The sequence below is a fragment of the Athene cunicularia genome (assembly GCF_003259725.1).
Source record: "Athene cunicularia isolate RWA chromosome 1 unlocalized genomic scaffold, athCun1 chr1_part1, whole genome shotgun sequence".
Classification (NCBI taxonomy): domain Eukaryota; kingdom Metazoa; phylum Chordata; class Aves; order Strigiformes; family Strigidae; genus Athene; species Athene cunicularia.
Window position 1 is genome coordinate 61422296 of NW_020799091.1, and position 18836 is coordinate 61441131.

General features: G+C 35.5%; 1 protein-coding gene across 1 annotated transcript in view; it reads left to right on the forward strand.

Moving 5' to 3' along the window:
- MYO16 (myosin XVI) overlaps nt 1-18836 on the forward strand; it is a 313979-nt gene that overhangs the window by 190947 nt on the left and 104196 nt on the right. Inside the window, exons 19-20 of the mRNA XM_026845772.1 lie at nt 300-441; nt 9331-9403. Coding sequence (XP_026701573.1) covers nt 300-441; nt 9331-9403 — 215 coding nt within the window. The remainder of the gene's footprint in view (nt 1-299; nt 442-9330; nt 9404-18836) is intronic.

Sequence of the window (18836 nt, forward strand, 5' to 3'; positions counted from 1 at the left end):
AAAAAAAAAAAAAAAAAAAAAAGAAAATTTGAAAATGTTCTTTTCAGTAACATGCTAGTTCTGAGTGGTACTCATAACCTTTTCTATTGAAAAAAGTACAAAGGTGCATGTTTCCAAACTGAAGATCTTGCAAGTGTTGACAGTCTTTTCATCTTTCACTGGAGGCTTCAGAAAAAAACTAACACCATGTATAGTTTTGGCAAAGGAGAAGTAACTGTAACTAAATTTACTGTAACTAAAATTACTTAAAGCAAGCTTTACAACATGCTTTCATCTCCATTTTTTGCTTTCTCTCATAGGGGACATGATTGTACGGAGGCATACTATAGAGATTGCAGAATTTTACCGGGATCTCTTGGCAAAATCTCTATATGGTCGTTTATTTAGCTTTTTAATCAACACAATCAACTGCTACGTTCAAAATCAAGATGAGACTGGCAGGTAGGAGTGCCATTACAAACTATTAGGTGTGCCATTATCTACTCAAATCCAGTTGCATAAAAGAAACATAATTCCATCATTTAAAGCATTTCCTGATAGCATGACAGTGGTGCTTGGAGTTTTTAATCACTGGCCATTCCTTCAAATAATTTCCTTGGTAACATTTGTTTATTTAGTTGTTTGTGTAGGGGGACATGGTACTTTATACAATAATCTAGATTGATGGTTAGATTTCATAGCCTTTTAAGAGCTGACAATACAGAATGAGCTAAGTCTTTGGACAAGCGAAAAACTGCTTGGTGTTCTTTTAGTGCAGAATGTACTTGTTCTTTCTCCTCTAAACTATGACCTTAGCACAGGGTATGAAAAACAGAATTTTGTTCAAAGGCCTTCAAATGAATGTTTAAACTTCACTGAATTAAATGTTCTAAGAATGTTCTGGATGTCTCTAGGTTATCATCTGCTAAATTCAGTGTTGTTACTACCCAGTGTGGTTTCATAAAAAAATGAATGCTCATTAATGTGCAGTCAAGAAACAACGAAAAAAACAATAAAAAAAGAACTCTCAGTAAAATCACAGTAGCAGACTAAGACAACAGACCTAATTAGATGATCATATACATGTGACAACCAAAGTTCAACATCTCACATGCTCAGGTGAGCTTTCTAGAGAACACTAAGTACAGATGTCTTAGCATTATTGGTAAATGGAAATTCACAAGCAACAGATGTAGAACTTCCAAAAAAGAATAAGTATTTTTTCCTTGGATTATATCTGTGTTGGCTTCATAAGACAAATGTTTATCAGGTACCCTCTTTTAGAGTTTGAAGACTTCACAACCTTATTTTTATTCCTAACCTATTTGTAAACCAATTAGTAATAAATCACATTTGTCCTCTATAGATGTAGCTAACAGAAAAAGCTACCATTCCTGAGTAACTCAGAGATTTCTTCATATAAAAGATTTCCATCATTATACCACATTGGCAAGCTTCCTGATGGAGGCAAAGGGAAGGTTTATCAGTAACAGGGAATGGCTTTACTTCTCTGTTTCTGATTGTTCAGCCCCTTACAATTGCAGGCACCTGGTCAACCAATCTAGAGCAACTTTCCAATCCATGTCCTAATTTGAAATACTGTGTTTATAACAAGGAAGGACGGTGGCATGTGGTCACATTCAGTTCTTCCCCATTCATTCCTAGGACTTGTAGAACATGAGCTTAGCTCAGTGCATGTCTGTGACAGACAACAATCCAGCTCAGATATTCCTAATTACAGGGAGCTCATTTGTAGTGGTTGTTGAGGAAGAAATCTAGAATCGGTATATTAAAAATCTATTAAAATTATTTGAAATAAATTTTCAATATTTGATTTTGCAACTTTGAACTTTGATCTTACAGTCCTTCAGAATAGGGTGTTGTGTGTCTCTGTTATTCAGCAATGTAAACCTATAATTTTCAGGTATCATAGGCTCTTCAAATGATGAAAGTCAAAGCTGTTTATATATTGTTTACCTTGTAGTCTCCTTTGACATGTGTCTGAGGTGACTTCTACCTTGTGGAAATACTTCTTAGTGAAATGATTTCTATCTGTATGGTAACTTGAGGACCATGTGATGTTGTAAGTCCTAGCTAACATGGGGCAGCTGTTTGATATTGTCAGGAATGAGGAATTTGCAATAGTTTTATATTACACCTGAGTTTGAAAAAGGGGAGTTCTTCATTTAGGCTGGCAAAGGAAGTTAACCAACTCAGTATATATTGGCAGTGATGACAGTTCATATTAAATTTTAGCAGGCCAAATTCATCTTCAGGTCCTTTTCCAAACTTGAAGATAAATAGCTTATTTTAAGTGAAAATTAAGTTGACTGTCCTTCATTGATATTTCAACCTTAACTGGGTTAGTCAGCTTAAGATAAGAAAATACTTCCCCCACCCCCAGTTTTTTTTTGGTCTAGCCTAATCATACTGTATAACCTGCAGTAGTAAATCAAGGCACAGCACAGTTCAAGATACAAGTTGTATTAATGTAAGTCATTTCATGAATCTGTGCTTTGTGGTTCAGATTTTCTTCATATACATCTGAGCAATTCTATTGATTCGCAGCATTATACCTCCAGTTTGGTGCAGTTTTAATAAACCTCTGCTTAAAGATCTACCTAAGACATTAACTAATGCAGCTAAATAAGGCTGATACGTTTCAGGCCACACTTCATTCCCTTGTCAGAAACTTACACAGTTCCTACTTCTCTGACGGGATGAAGCCTTCATCAGAAACCTGGGATAAAGTTTCTAACTCAGCTCTCTTGTTGTGAGGTAACTTAACTGTACTTCCATCCCACTTCAGTGAGAATTTATAAAGCAATAAAATTAGATTTATTGGCTTAGTAATTCCAAGACAAACACTCGATTTTGGCATTTTTGAGGAAACTAGTTACCTGGGCTTAACTTTTATGGTGAAGTTACTTGATTTTGGTCATTAATACTGATTTATATTTACCATGAAATAGCATGTGACTGGTTTCAGGCAAAGTACAAGTGGTAATTGTTATTAGATCTAAGGGAAGGGGAGATGATTTTATGAAAAGCTGCAAGGACCAAGATCTAGAGATATGTATAGAGGATAAAAGTATTGCTAGAATCCAGCAAATTCATTACTTTATGATACTAGCTAATAAATATAAAGCACGAAGTTTAATGATAGTTCTAAGTGAGATAATGCACCTTCAGTAATGTTCTCCTTCATAAAAAGTTACTTATTATTTTGTCTGGTTAGAACTAAATTATAACTGTGGATGCTAGTTTGGACTGATTGCAAGGTACTTTGAGGTTTATTCCCTTATTCATCTTGATATTGTTTCAAAAAAATTCACTGGGGAGAAACTATTTCTGTAATTGACTTCTAGAAAGGGACTAGAAGAAAAGTATTAAAATTTCTCACAGGTGTTTCTAATTATTTAAAAAAAAAAAATTAAATTTATATTCACTCATTTATATAATGATTTCCTATTCTACTGATTTTATTATTAAAATTGTCTATGTGAACTTCTTCCCAAGACTCTTAATTCTTCAAAGTTTACTGCTGTTTTGCTTCCATTCAAACAAGTATGCTGATTTTCAGTTTTATAGATAAAAGAGATTAGAGCATTCATAATTGCCTAAATGTGGCATTTCAAGGTACTTGATTGCACCTAGGCAAAGTTGGATCTAGTAATCCAAACATTAGTAATAAAATATTTTAAGATTATGTTTTAATAAGTCCTGACTCATGCTACAAGAAGACTTTACATTTATGGGGATTTAAGGATGTCTGTGAACTCCTGTGAAATATTGTTTTTCTTTTCTAATGGAAAGAAAGTTAATTAGGTATATATGCTTGAGAAAAACTTTATATTGTTTTTTTCTGCCTGCTAGTAGGTAGAAGGCATGATGTTTTATCAGCTAGTCAGCAAGAGTTTCTCTCTTATGTGGCCTGAAGATGGGGCTAATGCCAATATGCCTGCTGTATTACAGACAAGAAAAGCAAGCTAGCATTCAGTCATACCTAGTGTATCACCACGTCAGCCATAGGAGACTTCTGTTTCACATAGAGCATATGGAATATTTCTAAATAGGTATTTTCTGAAAGCTTGTGTATTCTGACCATGTAATCCTATTCCCAGCAAAATTCAAGTATTACCAGAGAGTAGCAGTGGCAACACTTATTTGGGCAAAAGGGGGATCTCAGAAGGCTCCTTTACAAACTTTATTATACACATCAGCTGATTTTTAGAATGAGATATTCTGGGATCTAAATCTTTCCAGCTTAAGAAAAAAAAATCAGAGCATAAGCTAAACCATTTATTTATTATTGAACCCAGTAGAGAAGTGCTGGGAGTGCAAGGACAGAAAGAGAGTTCCTGTTCGGAACAGCATAATGAGAATTGTCACTATATGTGGAGGTAGGGAAGACTTTAAAACAAACAACACAGAGCACCTAATACAATATTGTACATAATATAATATTTTGAGATCTGTTTCAGTGTGGATCATTTCTAGTATTTCATTAGACAAGACAATGCCATTTTTTAAAACATGGAACAAATTTTGCTTTAAAGAGCTGTGGAAGAGTATGTGTTACTGATGAAAGGGCTATAGATCTTGAGTCTATTAGCAAACATATTTCTCCCTTCCTGCCATACCTGTCAAGTCACTCAAAGAAATGTTTGTCAGATATAGAACCAGTAGTTCTTTCGCCTGTATGCAACTGCTGCCTTTATCTGTACCTCTCACACTTGGGTAAGGTACTATTAAAAAAAAAAAAAAAAAAAAAAAAAAAAAAAAATCAGAATCTTAAAAAAGTCTCTTTCAACAGTCTCAGAAACCAGATTGGTTTAGTAATTGTTTGAGATGAAGACCGTAACCAACTGGGAGTATTCAGCCTGTTCCCCTCAAGAACTGTATTTATGACAATGGGTGTAATCTGTCCTCCTGGGAGAACTGAGGGAGTCTTAATTAGGATTCTGAGGGTCCTCATTTGAAGGCTAGGTTATATACTTCATCTAATCCTAGAAATATTTCCTCATTAATCAGTATCGCTTCTAGTTTATCAAGATCAGACATAAGCCTACTGTCTTTCTTCCTGGTTACTGGCAGAAGTTGGAGAAAGAGCAAGAAATATCATATCTGGGGCAGATGAAAAGGAACATTAGATCATCCTGCCTCAACATATTTACCTCACTGCTTTATGTAGGCAGATTACAAAAAATTACAATGGCAATGAACCCTATGGATTTCGGAGCTGAAAACCATCTGGGATGAAAAAAGTGATCAAATAACATCCTATAGGTTTTTCTGAAGTAATGAGTCAGGATTGTAAAGGGAATTGTGTTCACCTTGCCAGGAATGGCAAACAGTCTAAGAGCATGTCTTGATGAATGGCTAGATGTCTGCCAAGACAATAGATCTTCAGACAGGATCTCTTCTGTATGTGTATTGTGTTTAGGAGTTGCCAAGACTTTTTATGTACTTTTTTTATAATGCAGTTCTTAAGTGCACAAGATCAAAAGGTATTTCTAGTCTATAAGGACATCTTTACAGATATGTCATTCTGAGGAAAAAGGCAAAACTGAAGACATTGTAAAATATTACCAGTTGGAATTACCAGGGCAATAAAGCTGGTGAAGGGCCTGGAACACAGGTCTTACAAGGAATGCCTGAGGGAACTGGGGTTGTTTAGTCTGGAGAAGAGGAGGCTGAGGGGAGACCTCATCGCCCTCTACAGCTCCCTGAAAGGAGGTTGCAGAGATCTGGGGATGAGTCTCTTTAACCAAGTAACAAGCAATAAGACAAGAGGTAATGGCCTCAAGTTGAGCCAGGGAAGGTTTAGACTAGATATTAGGAAGTATTTCTTTACAGAACGGGTTGTTAGGCATTGGAATGGGCTACCCAGGGAGGTGGTGGTGTTCCCATCCCTGGAGGTGTTTAAGAGTCAGGTCGACATAGCGCTGAGGGATATGGTGTAGTTGGGAACTGTCAGTGTTAGGTTAATGGTTGGACGGGATGATCTTCAAGGTCTTTTCCAACCTAGATAATTCTGTGTGATTCTGTGAAATGCTGTTTTGTAAATCACAAAACCCAATTGGGTTCTGATTAACACCCATGTCTGTTTTTAACTATTCACAGCTATATATTGGTATAAGAGATAAAAATGTTCTTCAAAGATTGGAAAATTACTGGGTTTCTAACTTCTATGCTAGGAAATATTGTCAAACTTGAAATCAAAGTCTCAATCCCTAATAAAACTATAGCTGTTTTATTTATACATAGTAAATATTGAACATTTGAAACATAATGAGTCAGTGATGCTTAGTAGCCATAAAAGAATAAAGTAAAATAAGGGGATTTTTCAGAACAAAAAGTGCTCTTTTCTAATATTTGTTCTTTTAGACACTGGTGACATGCCCTTTCATTTGTAAACATGGGATCATTCATGCTTTATTTTGCCTTGGGAATCTCTGCTATGATTAATTTAAGGAAAGTAATTTTGCTGGAATTAATATGATTGACAGCTAGCCAAGAAAAACATATATGGACCCTCCCTTCTAGAAGAAAAGTGGTATAAAACAGGGAAGGCAAGAAGAAAAAAAAAAAAAACAAAAAAACAAAAACCAAAGCCATTTGTAGCCACATATAAAACAATACTTTTAATTTTGATATTGTGGTGTCTGTTGCTAGTTAATTTTCAAAATGTGAGCAATAATCTAACACAGAAAATTACTATCATGGTTGGTGAGATTTTATATATAAATGCCACAATGTAATAATAAAATGCCACTATTGTAGAGGATACAGCATCTTGTTCTGTTATACTTACCCTGTAGGCAAAATATTAATTATGTAAAACCTCCAGCTCTTTTCATGTAATGTGTGCATCTTGCAATAATACAAGACCAAGATGATCAAGTAGAGTTCATCAAAAAAATTGGGATGACCTATTTTCCTGATAACAAATGCATCTCTAGCAAATCAAGATTTTTTTTTTTAATATCACAGTTTTGATAAAGAATTTTATTTGAGGTAGGCAATAGGCTGGCTGCTAAGGCTTCTACCTGGAGTTTTAGAAACTAGGGAGAGGTTCCTGGTTTCCCAAATTCGTAATTAATTAAGTCAGTCTGTATTGGTCTTTTCCTTATGCAAATGTTTATCTGTTCTGCAAGAGAAAGTAAGAGAGACTAATTTGACAAAATAATAGTCCTGGCACTCAACTGGGATTTAAGCAGTCCAGCCTCAAGTCTGTTCATTGAATCAGACTTAGAAGGGCTATGTTGTTCCATCCATGTTAAGTATCTCTTAATAATTGTGAAATATAATATGATACTTCAACTGTTGTGAAGTATTAAGCTGTTCATGTTTTGCCTTCCTATAAGGAAGGCTATAGATAAATGACAAAAAAAAAATTAAAATAAGAATGAAAACTTATTAAGTATTCTGAAATTCTAAACTACTTTTTTTCCCAAACTAATTTAAATAACATAATACTTCTGGCTTTTCAATATTAGTCTGAGCTAGTTTGTTTTTAAAATGTCTAATTCTTCTTTAGAGAAAAGGACTGGTTTTGTTGAAAATACATTGTGACAAGGAATGTACACTCATCTCTAATCAGGAACACTTGAGAATGAGGTTTACATTTTAAATCACAACTTAAATTGCACTCATTGCTAGAGATGGGGGTGGTGATATATCTTTATGCTTCTTGTTTTAGAAATTCTCTTGGAGGCTAATCGACCTCACAATAACCTCTCCTGCCTAACAACATCATTCTAGACTAGATTTATTATGCAACTCTGTGTCTGACATTTACGCAGATAAACCAGCTTTGTGATGATCAGCAGTACATTAAACTAGTATGCTTTAGAAATTAAGTCAAACTTCTCAGGTATGTTTTCTGAATAAGGCTCTGCTAGTTCCTGAGGATTGTTTTTCCTAGCTTGTTTTGTAGTACTCACTTTTCTATGATTTTACTTTTTTTGTTTGTTATATGGGAATTTACTTGCAGGGCTGAATCCTCATCTGATTAAATGGTAGTGTTTACAATGACTGTAACAGAACTATACGGAAGCACTTTAGCAGTGGATCATCTTTTTCTCCTTTACATCTATATCCTGATATACACGTAGATTTAGACACAGAGGAAACATGGAACATGGAGGAGAAATGTGGAAGGAAAAGTAGATTTGAGAAAAAGTAGGCTGTGATATTATTTATATCATGTATTTATATAATGTATATAAACCCATACATTTACAAATTCATTTGGCAAAGAGAAGGGAAAACTCATCTGCTTTAGAAAGTGTACATCTCTTTCCTCAGGAAGCTGAATGATTTTTCCTTTGCTGATTTTTCCTGCTCCAGAGAGCCATTGGCTGTAGTGCAAAGTCTTTCACCCTGCTGGCACATCATTTCACTCTGGAGAAAGTCCCACTGTGTTCACATAGGCAAACTGTAACAAATTTTTGACTGCACCCCTCTTTTCAGAAAAACCCAACCTCAGTGAGCCCAGATTTTCATAGAGTTCTCAAATCCTTCCAAAGCAGGCAACAGGATATTCCCAAAACATTAATTTTGCTCCCCATAGTGAACTTAGTTTCTTCTACAGATCAAGCTTATGATGACGTAGTCCCAAGTAAGCACAGAATAATAACACCTCTGTCCCTTTCCCATTTCTGCTGTCCAAATGACTGCCCTACCTTAATCCTTCCACTGAATCAAAATAAAAGCCCTTCCCTGAATGTAGGCAGTGGCACATGACAAATTAGATGCACTGCCAACAAGTATTCTTTTATATATACAAAGAAGAAACAGCTGTCTTCTTCATGCCCAAATCCTGACTGTTCTTTCCCCTAAGAGATGTAACCTCTTGGGCAGCCGGAGCTCGCAGCTTCTACTTGATGCTGGCACAGAGAGGACTTTGGCTTAACAGGTTTCCATTGAAGTACATTTAGTAGGAGCAGTTCTGGCTGTCAAAGAAATATAAACTGGAAGGAGTAACTGAGTGAAACCAAGCAGTTTTGAAGCTCCCTTTAAATGGCTATCCCTCATCTGTGTGAATAGATACCTATACCTTTAGAAACTGAACTTCAAAGAAACTAAGATTTTTTTCCTTCTCTTACAAATTTAGTTTTTAAAGTGGCTGCTAAAACAATCTTGAAGCCTGCTTTTTATTTTTATTTGATATAAAAGGTTGGTGTGTAGAATTTTGATTTTGTTGTATACATGGTCTGCTTTCACACTGTGTTTTTGAAATACAACCTGCTTTTATCCTAGAACAGAAACACTTTTGTCAGAAACAACACATATATTATTCACTTGCTTGAATTCTTATTATCTGTAATATCTTTTTTTACCCAGTGACCAGGTATTTGAAATTGGAGTACTAGATATTTTTGGATTTGAAGAATTTCAAAAGAATACTTTCGAACAGGTAAGTGGCTATGTTTTACTGAATTTACTGTAACTGTTAATGTTAATTCTTCTATTAAGATTTTGGTTAGCCAAAATGGGTGTTTTGATCAGAATATAAACATACATGGAGGTGAAAATTTGCTCTTAAAATATTTTTTACCCATGACACCTATATGGGTGTGATTTAAAACATAGGCTTTATACATTTATTCATTATTTTAAAAGTATCTAGTAAACATCCACTGTAATGATTTGGAAGAGGGGTAGTATCAGTACTGAAAGACAATCTGAGGAAAATATTTAGTGTCATCTGTTTTCATGCTTGTGGAAATGATACTTCAACTAGGTCAGTGAGTAGGAGGACAATACACTGCATTGATGAAAGATCAAAAGGTCTTCAGATGCCTTAGAGAAAAAAATAGAATGAAAGTGCTACATTATGCTAAGTGCCATTACTGGCAGATTCACCTCTGTGTGACTTTATAACATGTGTCTTTATAAAAAATTGAATTACGTCCATGGAAAATAAATTAAACTTTAGCTCACTGAATGCTTAAAAATCCATTTAAATATCAAATATTTTTTGAAAATTATGGAACAGCTTACCACCTTCAACATTCATCTCTGAACACCAGAGTTCTTGTGAATTACGTATTTCAAAAAGCATTAGCAACTCTACACAACATGCTGAAAGAGATGTCTAAGTTATTGTTCAGTTGTTCATTCATTCTGTAATGTAGCAGAAAAAATCAAAGCATAGAATAGAAAATCAAAGCATAGAAAAGAATAGAGATGGCATCATCAGCAACAAAGGACCTGTTATTGTTTGAAATGAGAATTTGCCCTTTCATCCCAGTCAATCCATTGTTTTATGGCTCAACTTTCTAGTGAAATAGAAGTCACGGAGCCACATTAGTTCAGTTTGTGTAGCATGTTTACATCACTACCCAAATTCCAAATGTTTGAAAGCACAAACAGAGTGAACTTCCCTCTACCTTCAAAAGAGCATTTGAGAATGAAATCAAACATGTTCCAGTTCCCTCTCACAAAACTCTTTTTGCTGTTACAATTGTACCTTGTTTGGATGTTTGCTGGATTACAGACTATTGATGTGTGCCAATATTCAGTCATTTCCTCAGTGTGAATATCTACTTTGGGGAAAATATCAAGTGAAAAATAAAAAACTATACTGAATATGTGCAAAAAATTTTCCATAAATCCTACTGATTAATAAGGATAAAGTATTGTATGCATTTTAAATGCATCTCAAAAGAGGGGTGAATCTTGGGAATTACTGGTTATTTTCCTTTGACTCTGTTCTGCACTGTTTTTTTGTCATGAAACTCATATAAGTTCTACAGCTGACATAATGAAATAACATGAATTCCAGTTTCTGGGATAAGTCATTTTCTGCTTAGTGACTGCAGAGGATGCTTAAAGAGAAAATAGGAGACAAAGAAAAATGAGGGGAAAGTAATTTGTTTTATGATTTCTGCATATCAAACATGATAATTTCAAAGTCAACTTTCCATTTTTATTTTATTTTTTTCTAAATAAATATATTTCAAGAGGCACTTACTGTCCCTCCACCTGGACTGAATGCATTTTGTTGAGTAATATTCAGTAATACTCTGAGTCATTACCTCAGAAACTACTGAACTGCATTTCTGAAAAGACAGAATAGAGGTGAGGAAATTACAGAGTTCATTTTTATATGAACTCTATAATATGATTAACACATCTGATTCCTGAAGTGATAGGTCGCAGTATCAGTGAAGAGAAGCAGTTTGTACCTCCACATGGCACAATGTAATTATGCAGACATACCCAAAACAGCCTGCACTCAAAAGCTCGAGCTCTCCAGCAGTCCAGCCTAGTTCAGTATTCTGCCTGGGCTCATTAACCCTGATGATCTGTTAGGCCAGATAGGGTCCTCATGCAAAACATTGCATCATGTCTGCAAACATGCCCAGTGTTCAAGGCCTTTGATTGCAGAACATTAACATTGTATGTTAGAGCCAAACAGTGGAGGAGCCATAAAAATGAACTTTTCATCACATTTAGATTAACATATTTTAAAATGATAGGACAAAAATGATTTGGAGAAAATGAACCTTTTGTTTCAAATTAGTGTAAGGCAAGGCATTCTTTGTGATATGTTTGCCTGCTTTCTTGGATAAAAAAAATTACAACTGTTTTCAAGAAAGATTAAAACCTCCCAACTGCCCAAATCTGGGGACATTTCAAGCAGCTGCATCAATCTTTCTGGTGCTTCAAATTAGGTCAGTTGATTGACTGTTTAATATCATAATTAAGAGAGCAATATGATCCTAAATCACATGTCAGTGTAAGCAATTCATTTTAATAGACTATATTTGAAGGTGGTTCAGGAAGAGAGATCTGGATGAAGTATGTAGAATAACTTGTTCACTCCAGTGAATGTGTTGGAATAACAAGGCATTAGAGTATTGAAATGTCAAAGGTAAACAAAGAATTGGTCTAGGAACGGTTCACGAACAATGCAGACAATAGATGTCAAAGAACTAGAAGAGTAAGGTTAATTATGTCTACACCAAGAATCTGGTAACTTCTTCAGGCAAAATGATGTGACTGACAAGGAGAAAAGTTTTATAGACAATTACAAAGAAGGCGGCATTAGAAGTTAAAGACAGTATTAGTGTAAAAACAGTATTAGTGTTAAAAACAGTATTCAGTTTTCCTTGTACTTGGTGAGCTTTGGTAAGCCTTCATTTCATAGAACATGTGTGATACATTTAATTTCTAATAGCAGAAATAGGACATGTAATTCTAAAATAACAGTAATTTTATGGAATAAGTGATAGTGAGTGGAGTTGTGATTTTTGGTATGAAATTTAAAAGCTGTAAGAGAGAGGACAATGTTTTTGAAGCCACAGTCTGAGGGAGTCATTGCTCAATAAAGACTGACAGCTTCTGAATTACCAGAACACAGTGAGTTACTGCTCATCAGTTGAGCTATAGTAAGTGACCAGTACACTTTTAGCTCACCCCAATAACAATTTACAATCACTTCCTAGCAGTGATCATTAGACTGGGAACAGCATTTTCCTAGAGCAGCTGCATACCTGCTGTGCCAGAACAGCTTTGTATACAGCCACACTGGAACATGGTCAGAAATGAGCACAGATTTGTCTGTCCTGTTCTGTACAGAAATGGCCTTCCTTTTGTGATCATTTCAGGAGATAGGAGTGCTCCACCAAAAATGGCAATGGCAGTTTTCAATGTAGTTTTCAATGTTAAGTTTCCTTGTTTGAGAAGGACTATATTTGTTTACAGTTTAATCTGCACTCCTTTAAAAGTAAAAAAATGTCTGCTTCTCTTCTGGTAGAGTTTAAAACTAGGATTCATGATTCCTTTACAGCACAACTTCAAATAGTGTAGTCGAGGAATGCTGCTATTTTCATTATACCTTTATGCTAGTATATTCTTTGACCACAGGAGCATGCAACACAAATGGAAAGAACTCGTGGCCAATGAACATAGCAAGCGATAAGCAGGAGGGAAGGTTGATAAAGTTGCCTGTACCATTTCCCCCTGTTTCTAACACTGTATTATAGCAGAAAAAACAGACCTTAGAGTAGCAAGAGTAACTTTTCTTCTCCCTGCAGAAAGCCAGGTCTTTCTACAGAAATGGAGGTCTGTAGTTGTGAAAGCATCAGAAAGGGCAATACTGCAGTTAAATAAAATGGACTCTAGTAGTCTTTTCTCTATGATGTCTAATTCAAGTGGTAAACTTAAAAAAATATTTGGCTCTTGCTAAATAACATGTTTAGATCTTGCATGGTATTTTGCCTCTGTAGACCTCTTAAGTTTTGCAGAAGAAAACATGCATATATCCTTTTTATAGGAATTATAAGTGATTTATCTGAATTAGGACTGCAGGTCATTGGAACAGTCAAGTGTGTCTTGACTTCCATTTAACTCTATACCCATTAAAGTATGTGCACATTATCTGTGTGATGCAGTAGAGCGCTGGGAGAGGCACAGCTCCCATGGCAGCCCCATGCACCATATCTCTCGTGATAGGAGCCAGCTGGCTCCCAGAGCACAGAGCATTGCCCGCCCCACTCAGGGCTCCACTTCAGAGTCACTATGGTGAAGCAGAAGAGCTCATACAACCCAGGTGTGTTCACAGGAATTTTCACCTACTTTTACAATTAGGTGTGGTAGGTTTTAACTTTCTTGGCATGTTATTTCTTTAGTTAACCGTGCTGAGACTTCATTTATTTTTGTCATGTGACCTTTTTCTAGCCAAAACAGCCATAACAGAGTATTTTTTATTAAATTGCATTGCCTCAGCCATTAGACCACTTGTAGCTACCCAAATGTAAGCTCGTGTTGCCTATTTTGTATGTGGATGGATACAAATAGATAAAAGTTTCGTGACTTTTCCACAGTCATTGTAGTCTCAGTGCTAGCAGACAAGAGATTCAGACAGTCTGAAGGAGCATTCCAATATTTTATTTTATGCAGAAGAAATCATCCTTCTTAGGGTTTGCCTATCCAGAGCACAGACAAGATGGTCCTGCTTGCCTGTATACTGACCTGGGGGATAGGCAGCTGCTGGTGCATACTGCACTCTGATACTGTGAAGGGACTTGAATGCAGAACCTCCCCCTGCAGTTCCCAGTGCTGGGGCATTCCTTATTCCCCGCAGGACATTGCTTTACTCTCTTAGTTCAGCCTTTAACAAGGGCTAGCCTCCATGCACAGCAAGGTTTTAATATCCTTGTTGTGGAACAGTGAGAAGCAGCTGATCCTCAGCATGAGGGAGCTGGGTGCTAGCAGGGCTGGCCATGCCCTCCCTGATGGGCACCATCCCTCAGGGCCTGAGCACAGTGGACAGAGCCAGGGCCAGTACTGGTGCCCACTGGCAGCCCTGACACGGCGCGCAGTGAGCCAGGGCTGGGTTCCTGTCAGGAGCTGCTGGAGACAGGGCTGGAAACTGGCACTGCCATGGTGTGTCCTGGGACCAGACTCATGGGCAGGCTGTGGGGGGGGTCCCAGGGAAAGCTGAAGGGGGCTGGAAAAGCCTATTTCTGACCTCAGGGGCCTGGCGATCCTGTGTTTTAATTTGTTCCTCCACCCTCCTGTAGATCTTACACTCTGCATGGCTTTTGTCATGGTGTACCCCTGTTCCCTCTCAGTCTTTTTGGTCTTTTATCCAGTCTGAACACATTATTTTCCATTTGTGCAGGACACTATTGACTGTCCAGAGTCCTAGTCAGCCACTGGAAAACCAGTGTTACTCAGTTTTTAAGTTAGTTTATCATGTACCTGACATTAAAATGTTTATTTTTTTTTTCTTTGTTCTTTTACAGTAGACACTTTGTGGCCAAAAATAAAATCACTTATCTAAAATTGAGATTCCCAGCTAGATTCAGTTTGTGATCGATTGGTGAAATGCTTCACAAGGACTTTTATTAACTGATATCTTACTTTTCTACAGCAGCACCCTTTTTTATCCTATAGTACTTAGCTCTGGCTAGCAGTATGAGCGAAAAAACAATTTGAAACTATTTCAGTATCTTGAATTCCAAATTCTTTCAAAGAAAGACAGTTGTTACCATGTTTGTTTGCTTTCTTGTTTAATACTTTTATATGTACAAAATCAAGTGGGAGACTATTCCACTTTTTATTGAAATTGTGTCCCTTCTGGAGGGGCTTTTCAAACCCTACTTTGTGGAAAGCTTTTCAGGTGACAGCTACCCATAATAAAAATTTTATATAGTGCTGGGTTCTGTTTTAGTTTATTTGAGGAACACAGATCATCTAATGGCAAATGACCCCAGAGATTACATGAATTCCCAGTAAAATAAAGTTCTAACAGAAAAGCAGAAGGACTGTGTTTGAATTTGTGTTGGATCCACATGAAAAACAAGAACTCTGTGTTATATCTTGTGCCCCTAAATGGTAAAGGAAGAGATGTAATGGGTTCGGGGCTTGTTATACATTCATTAAAGATACTCTGATTGTAATCTACATAAGAAAAAGGATTTTGAAATGTTTGGGTAGCAGATACAAGGGGAAACCGTGATCAAGATAACCCTGAGAAATAAGTGATTATCAACCTTAGGTTTAAAAATATTTTCTGAGTCCAACCTCAGTAAATAGATGAATTCTGCCTTCCACTATCTTAGAATTACATTTTTGAGAAATGCTAGAGCACATCCTTGCAAATTAAACTTGATATTGTAGCTTCGTCATCTTGGCCCATAACATACAGCTTGATAGATGTGTTGGTACGACAGCTGTAAGCTTTACTCCATGCTCTGAATATGCATCCCTTGAGAGGTCTAATCCTTCTGCATGACCAAAGGATGTAAATGAGCTCTCCAAAGGGTGTTTAAATCTATCATTCCCTCACTGATTGACAGTCACCAAGTTTTCTTTCCACAAATTTCCTTTTTTTAGCTATGCCTTTTCAAATAGTTATTTATATAAAGTGAAGAGCAGGAAAATTTCATTACTCATAGATGCTTTTCTGTCTTTGGAGAAGAGCACAATTTTGGTCTTCTACCTAAATTTGAGTTTGGATTATACTTAATATTACTAACTGGTCAAATGTAGTAAAAGAAGCTAGATCAAGCTAACACTGTCTAATGTGATGAATACTTTCTGCTTTTATCAAATGCCACTATATTATTTCCCAAATTCTACAATTTGGATGATACTGCAAGTGGCTTGTTTAAATACTTTTTTTTTTTTTTTCCTAATAATATTCTAGAAGGACTTTTTAATGAAGACTTGGACAAATTGGTGGTGTATTTGTTTTCACTGAGACATGATAGTGAGTTAGGATTAGAAAGAAAGATAGAAAGAAGGTTTTCTTACAGAAGAGACATAAAACAAAGCAAATAAAAGGCATGTAAAGAACAGTTTAACAATGTTTAATCACAAAAAGTACCATAGGTAATGTTGAGTAATGCTGCAAGATAAAGCAAATACACAGCTTAAAAGTATTCCCACATATGTTTCAGGTTAAAATGTCATTGTTTTTTCTTTTATTACTACTGTATTTCCATCTAATTTTCATGGGTGCAATTAAATATATATTTTTAAAAATTAGTTTTCTGAACTTTTCATATCCTTGGACAGAAAATTGTCAGTGTTTTATATAATGCTTCCTATGACACAGAACAAAAGAAGTTGGGTTAGCAAAGCTAGCTTAGTTAATTTTCATCTGCTTTCTATATTTCATCTGTTTTAATTGTTATGTCAACCTGTGTCAAGCTTTTTCATTTGAAACATTAATTTTATTACGTTATTACGTATAAAACTCTGAAATGGAGAAAGATGATCAGAATGTCTTGCTTTTCAGCAGTCCCTGGCTGGTCTCCTGGTTCTCATTCTGCAAAGTTGTTACTCAACAGCCACTGCTAGAGAGACCAGCTTAGAAGCAGCTTGCAGTTTGTGCAAAAGCTTGAGCTTACTTTCTGGTCTGGTTTGCAGAACCTTATTGTCATTATGGTAAATGTGCCAATCTGAATGACAGTGTTGCTTATATTACTAAAAAGCACACCAGTGTATGCCATAATAAACCGATCAGTAGAATTTAAACCTTTTTTTTTTTTTTTCCTTTACCAGCCCAGCATGTTATGTAAGAATGTTTTATCTAAATAAAATGCTTTCTACTTTTGGCTGTTAAAATAATGCTATTTAGAAGATCTTTTTAAGATATGACTAAGACAGTCTTTCCCTTCGGCTCCAGTTGTGTAGTTTAATAATTTTGCTGTGCAGTCAGGTCCTTGATTACATTTATTGTTTTGATATATTTTAGGAGATTGGCACATGATAAAAAATAAGTTTGAGTTTATATTGATTTTGTCAACTTTTCTTATGGTAAAGTATACCTGTGTAAAATTAAATTACATGGTTCTCCAAATAACTCATTTCCAAATAAAGAAATACACATCATTTTTTTACATATCCTGTGAAGTATAAGCTTGTAATGTTATGTCTCCCTTTTAAAATAATGTTAAGAAGCCTCTGAAAAGATTTTGTAATTAGAATTATAATTTGAAAAGTGATCAGTAAAGTTTCTTTTCCCTGCCAGAGATAAAAAAGCTGTCTTTTACCATAAAATAAGTAGAGAATGCAAGTCACTTTTATACTTTCATTGTTAATAAACTGAAATATCAACCTGAATCTTTAGAAATACCACTTGTAAAAAAATAATGGTTTTAGTCAAGGCTGTCTTTTGTCTGCACTCTCATGCCTTGGTAAAGGCAGCTAATAACAGACACGTGGTTATAAAATGGGGTTTTGTTTTATTTCTTCTTACTGTTATTTACACTAGTCTATTTCATTGTATAGCAAGTGCAAGTTGACAATGCTAGCATGAGATGTTAATGGAAAATTCAGGCAACTATTAACAAATGAGTGGGAGTTGGGTTCTTTTCTCTCATCTGGATGATAAGCCATGTAGTTCTGAGCTAAATATTTCATATTTTTTAATATGGCTTGCTGGTGGAATTGCTTTTACATATTTTATTCGTGGAAGATATAGTTTATGGCCAAAACAAATATGTGACTAGTTTAGTCTGAAAAAAGACTGCATGCAAGCATTTCTTGCATCATTCGTCATACAAAGGGTTCTTCCACCCTTTTAAGGAGTTTTTGTTTTCTTAATTTATTACTGATAGTATATCATTGGAAGAGATTTTAGAATTCTCCACTAGAATTTCCTCTTTAATATAAATAAAACAGCTAAAACATTTTTTTTTTCCTCAAAGTTATTAAATATTTACTTTTTTGCAGATTGTGAGCTTTGAATAAAATATGAAAGGTCCAAAAATAAGCTGATAAAACTCCTACCTGTTTTTAATTGAAAATCAGATTCCTATTAAACTACATGTTTTGTCATTACACCTCTTAAAAGGCTTCCAAAGAAAAGAGAGACTTTTATATTATTTATCTCTCCAAAATTTGAACTTTTCTATTGAAGACTGTTTTTCTTGCCAACCTTCTCTTAGAATATCATTAAAATGGAGAAAACCGTCTAGTAAAATATCTTATAAACCACCTAGTCCCTAGGTGGTTTATAACATATACTTGAGCAAAACAATGAATTCTTCAGAGACTGCTTTAGACTTCAGTGACATTATATGTGGAAGCAGAGTTTGAATGTCTTTGTTAATGCTGAACTAACTACAGAGTCAGGATCCTAACCAAATATGTAGCTATTTTTTTCTAAAAGCACATTGCATCTGTGTAGTCTTCCTGAATATAAACGGCAGAAGAATATTAAGTGTACCAATTTATACATAGACTCACTGCACTTCAGTCAATAGAATTAGTGTAACTTCGCACTATATTTGATAATGCTGGTATTTGATAATTCTTATGTGGAATTCACGAGGAACTCTGCAGGCAGAAAACTGTTTATTCCCAGTTTGATACTAATAGCTGTT